We start from the raw sequence: 5,975 nt of genomic DNA, 5'->3' as shown, positions 1-5,975 counted from the left end.
GCGGCAAATCACTACATGAGTAAGTCACTGAGTCATTCATTCAATCGATTCGTTCAAACGGCTGATTGATTTAACACGTTTACTTGGAGAATAAAGTCCAAAACAAATCGAGCATAAAAAAATATATTTCCAGTTTTGCTATCTTCACTTCATCGACTTGTGCAGGTTCCTTTTGTGAGTGAGTCATTGAATTATTTACTCAGCTTAAAATCTGAAAAAATTAAACACCACTGTGCTGCTAGTTGACTGTATTTAAAATGTAAATCACTCAATATTAACTTTTTTATTGAACTATTGAGTAAACGTCACAGTTATATTCAGATATATTTATTTTAATGGACTTTTATTTTCCCTATCACTTGTTTCCTTTGTTTTAGTTCCCGCCGCTCATGTGTTTCCATGGTAATTCATTTAATCAGCACAGGTGTTTGTCTTTATTGCCCTCGTTTGCCTTGTATTTAAGTTTCTCTGTTTCCATCTCTTATTTGTCCGAAATTGTGTCAGTGCATACGTTGATGTTACCCTTGTGTTTGGATTGTCTTAAGTCCTTTTTAATCGTTCTCATCATCGTTGTGCATTTGCCTACAACATTTGTGACAGTAGAGAAATATCACATGGTCGTGTTCCTTCCTTGTTTATTAATGGCCCAAGCCATCGTGATGAAAGGTTTGGACACATCTTCTGAAATCAGTCTCTCTTGTGTGATGCTTTAATATGATGTATTAGGTGACCCACATAGCCTACATATACCATGATATTTACACCAAGCTTCAATAAATGCCATGGAAATAAATAAAAAAAACATGTGAATGCAGCGTGTTGTTGTTTGTTCCTTTGTTTGTTTTTGTTTCATTTTTATGCTTTAGATTTTTACAGCGCCTAGTAATGTTTGATGTTTGGAAAATAAGAACATTAACCAGCTGCGCATTCAGGTGTTTAAAAACTTTCTTCATAACTGGCAAACCATAGCATGTTTGGTTTCAGTTTATTGTACGTAAATATTTACTTAATCCAGTGTTCTCTTTGTTCTCTGTCTTATGAAGTATCACCTTACTGTTGTATGAAATACCTTATATAACACACACAATAGGTGGTTTGTTTAGTCAGAAACACTGGTCAGTTGATGCCTTACCAAAGTTTATCTTTTTTTTATTTTTTTTTATTTAATTCTCTAGGTGATGAGTTTGATGTAAGAGTGATGTATGGTTTTGTGTCAAGTGGAGTTTCAAATGGTGCTGCAAGTTAAACAAAATCTCCACTCTTTGCTGCACATACAAGGGAGAAACAACGTATAGTAGTTTGACCATACATTCTCTTATTTCTTGGACATGTCCTGGCTCAGCAAGAGAAAACAGAGAAAAAACAGACATTTTAGGCAAGGACAGGACATGTTTGGGGAAAACGTATAGGCACACTAATAATTTATAGGTTAGTGCGATGTTTCTGTTAAAGTTTCGCAGCCAAAAATGTTTGCAGTTCATCCCCCAGGTTATTAAAAAAATAATTTCGAACTCTGAATGGTGTTAACGTATGCCATATAGACCAAATAAACCGTACAAGCCTAGCGTACTCTATTATAAGGCAACAAACTAGTGATTCATAACAGATGCTCAGAGTCTGACCTCCACTCATAGCTCCACTGCTAATATATATTGCAGTTATTCAATCCCACACATTGTGATCTGCCAAGATCAGCTTTATCAGATTTGAACATGTTTTCTCTTGAGTGTTGTTGTTTAAGTTGGAGGTAAACAAGCAGTATCTCCTTCGCATTCAGGTGAAATTGTGGTATGCACGGTGAACATGTTGAGACTCATTTTTGTCATTAAATTTAAACCCTCATGAATAGTTTAGGGTATAAAAGGGGGTAACATGGGAAAGGGGCAGGGGAGATAACCATTCCACAGGAGGATAAAAGGAAGGTGGAAATCATACCTTTTCAATAAGCTGCAGCAGCGCCAGTGTGAAAATGTCCAAACCAGTTTGTCTGCTGTTTGCCCTGGTGATTCTTACCACAATTTTGTGCTACAACTCAGGTAATTTCTGTGACAATTTACCTATACATTGCTTACACCATTTACTGTAGTTTTCACATGAAAATTAATAACCATAAGGGATTTTTTTTCAACATTAATGTTTATCCTTTCAATTTGAGACTAATGTCACCTAATATATCTCCACACAGTCTGTTCAGAGAGGGGAGCTTGGAAACAAGTTGCTGCTTGTGGCTGCAAAAGTAAGAAATAGGTATTTTTGCCAAAGCATTGTGTAGTATTAATATGGATCATAAAATTATTTCATTTTATTTAATGTAATATATAAATCTCTCTCTTTAGTTCGTCCTAATGGGGGGTCTATGGTGTACAAAGAGACAAAGTCCAAAAACCAGCTATGAGTACAATTCAATTGTCAAGTGTATTTGCAGGAACCCCATAGAGGATTTTGTTTTAAAATAATTGCGGTTATGGGAAAAAAAAAAATATATATATATATATATATATATATATGTTTTCTTTTTTACACAGATTCAAATGAAGCCTTTTTCTATCCCCTTGTGATCTAATGGAATTGTGCAGATTTTTATAGAGCTTCAATATGATTTATCACATATCTATAGCCAACATGCATGTTTAAAGTCTCTATGATGAATTTACTTTAATATAACCATAGAAATGCTTAGATTTTTTTAACAATGTTATAATTGTGATCCTTTTGATTGTATCTTACAGCTACACAATAAAAGTATGTAAAGCGTAAACTGTTGAGACGTGTTTTTCTGTCAATTACTGTGTGTTTGATATGATAACAGAAGATATTGTGTTCTGTTTCTCCACTGGTCATCCTTGTTTACAGCAGCCTTTATACCACTAAAAGTTTATTTGGCTAGATTTAGAATTTATTTGAAGAATTATGCATGTTCCAACAAGCCACTTGCCCCTCTCAGATTTAACTACTATGTTTGGACACAAAAGTAATTTTATGTTACTCCTGTATCTGTAAAACAAGTCTCTCTATGCCTGAGATCTTTCTAAAGATCTCCCATGTGAGGCTGAAATCTGTTGCTCAGCATTTTAACCCCTCAGCATCGCAAAATCTGATAATGTGGTATCAGTTTTCATGACAACGAAGATTTCCTGGAATTAGATGCATGTCTGTTCTATGTCATGTCACTTCTATAAAAATGAGAATGTGCATTCTTATTGTTCATTTGATACTTCAGTTTTTGCTTGTTTATAGTTTACATTAATATTACATTACTGTTTTCAAAAGTGTGTTTTACAATGAAATGCCAGCAGAACTATTATTATTTATGCATTTTTATTATCATTCATTAGAATGAAAATCATTCAATTACACATTTGATTATTAAACTGCATTCAGTACTCATATTATTGTCTGTGCATTTGTATTTTGGGCTCCCAAAACACAACAATAACCTTGAAGCATTCAATGAATTTTGTTTATGAGAATGTACAATTTTGTTAACTAGTCATCAACTTTTAGCCAAACTCTTGAGAACTTGTTTAGTCAGCAGCTGAAGTTAACAGCCACGTTCGCAATCGCCAGTACTGCCTGGTTACAAAAGGTGGTAGACAAATAACTTGGCTTGGCTTTCTGTACATAAATTATCATTGGTTATCGTATTTTATCCAGGCTACTGATAAGAATGCATGTTGTTGTTTATACTCTTTTCAGTGTCACAAACTGATAGATTAAGACATTTTGAGTGTTCCTTTTGTTAGTGCATGAACCTTTATGGCAGTGGTTCTCAAACCTGTCCTGGAGTACCCCCAGCCCTGCACATTTTGTGTCTCCCTCATCTATCACACCTGATTCAACTCATAAGCTCATTCACGAGTTCACACTTACTTATAATGAACCGAGTAAAGTTTATGCGTATTTGGCGTGCTGTCCGGGGAGAGGGCTCCGAGCTCGGTAATTACTCTCGAGCCCGGGGTCCTCCCCCTGGCCGGGGAGAGGGGTCCGAGCTCGGGATTAAGCCCGGACCCAGAATGCTCCCCCCGAGTGTTCCTTCCCGTGCTGGGGTAGGAACGGGCTGAAGGTGAGGAGTCGGGGTGGTGGAGGGATGCTAAGGACGGGAGATAATGGAGGTAAGGCTGCTTTGATTATTTATAGAGGTTCTCTCTTGAGCTGATTGGATAGATGGTGTAATTACTGATGATGAACTGGCCGTGTTAATTATCTGTGCGCGCTCCTCCCGAAACTTGTTAATAAAACATCACTTCACGAGTTCACACTTACTTATAATGAACCGAGTAAAGGTTGTGCGTATTTGGCGTGCTGTCCAGGGAGAGGGCTCCGAGCTCGGTAATTACTCTCGAGCCCGGGGCCCGCCCCATGGCCGGGGAGAGGGGTCCGAGCTCGGGATTAAGCCCGGACCCGGTCTGGGGCTGGCGGCATCCGGGGCGCGGCCCAGGCTTGCCGAAGGCTTTTTGCTGCGGCCTGCTGGCCGGAAGCCCGTCTTCGAAGGAGTGGTGGTTAATTCGGGCCGTGAGTATGGAACACTACGGCCCTGGCTCGCTTTGTCCGCGGCCTTGGATGGAGGAGTGAAGCTTGGAGGCGCCCCTGTTTGGAGGGAAGTGTAGAGGGCGAGGAGATCTGCCTTGGCTGATCGTCGTGGGATGCTGACGCCGGAGCTGACGAGCGCCTGGCGTAGTTCTGCCACGGTCCATTTCTCCGCAGCTGGGGCGGGGGAGAGGGCTGAGGCGTAGGAGGACGCTGGAGAAGGTGGCTGACGCCTTGAAGGCGCAGGTGATGGCGTGCCTCGGTGCCTGGAGGTATGCGCGATGGCGGCGCGGGAGGGCCGGCGGCCCCGAGTTGCAGCCGCGGGCTCGCTTATGGTGTCCTGCGGAGCGCTGGTGTGCTGGACGGCGACTGAAGACGCCGGAGGACCCGTGGTGTCGAATTCATTATCGTCCGGGAAAAGCTCGATGTCTGACATGGTGCTAAGGATGCTAAGGACGGGAGATAATGGAGGTAAGGCTGCTTTGATTACTTATAGAGGTTCTCTCTTGAGCTGATTGGATAGATGGTGTAATTACTGATGATGAACTGGCCGTGTTAATTATCTGTGCGCGCTCCTCCCGAAACTTGTTAATAAAACATCACTTAGTGGAGACTCAGTTGAGAACCACTGCTTTATGGGATGGAAGCATAAAGCTTAGAATTTTAACAAATGATTATTAATTTTGTGGAATAATTAAACTGTCAGGATCATTAAACTGTCAAGATGCTGCTGAATCAGATGCACTGGAATATGAATCCACAAGTACAAATTTAATATCGTTCAGAGTTTTCAAAGTCAAGTCAAGTCACCTTTATTTGTATAGCACTTTATACAATACTGGTTGTGTCAAAGCAGCTTTACAGTGTCAAACAGAAAAATTGTTTGTCAATTATGCAAGAAGACAATAACGGAGTTGTTTTTTCAGCTTACGACAGTTCATTGATGATTCAGTGATGTCATCATCTAGTTCAGTTCTCTTCCAATAGTGTCTGTGCAATCAGTCAAGTGTCCCCAACTAAGCAAGCCAAAGGCGACAGTGGCAAAGAACCAAAACTCCATCGGTGACAGAAATGGCGACACAACTTTGGGAGAAACCAGGCTCAGTCGGGGAGCCAGTTCTCCTCTGGCCAGATGAAACCAGCATGGCGTGGTTAATTCCAGGCTGCAACACAGGTGCAGAGGACTCGTCTTGTTCCCGTGGTCTTGTGCCGAGGTGATGAGGTCTTCGCAGGGGATCTGTCTCTGGGGCGCATCTAGTTGACGTGGTCTCCACTGACATTGAGGGTTGTAGAGGTCGTTTCTAGGTGCTGATCCATCATCTGGTCTGGATATGGACTGGATCTGGGTGGCAACGGTGAACATCCGATCTGGATACAGACTGGATTCGTATGGCTACAGTGATCTCGGAATAAGAATGAAAGAGACTAATATTAGCGTAGATGCCATT

The 5,975-nt window shown here is 40.8% G+C and overlaps 1 protein-coding gene across 1 annotated transcript in view; it reads right to left on the bottom strand.

Moving 5' to 3' along the window:
• Nucleotides 1-4,333: 4,333 nt before the first annotated feature.
• The window catches only part of LOC107572166 (translation initiation factor IF-2-like), a 2,638-nt gene continuing 996 nt past the window's right edge, over nucleotides 4,334-5,975 (bottom strand). The window contains exon 2 of the mRNA XM_016258577.1: nucleotides 4,334-4,513. Within this exon, the coding sequence (XP_016114063.1) occupies nucleotides 4,334-4,513 (180 nt within the window). The remainder of the gene's footprint in view (nucleotides 4,514-5,975) is intronic.

The sequence above is a fragment of the Sinocyclocheilus grahami genome, unplaced genomic scaffold (assembly GCF_001515645.1).
Source record: "Sinocyclocheilus grahami isolate Dianchi unplaced genomic scaffold, SAMN03320097.WGS_v1.1 scaffold1710.1, whole genome shotgun sequence".
Lineage (NCBI taxonomy): Eukaryota > Metazoa > Chordata > Actinopteri > Cypriniformes > Cyprinidae > Sinocyclocheilus > Sinocyclocheilus grahami.
This window is presented reverse-complemented; position numbering and strand designations above follow the sequence as displayed.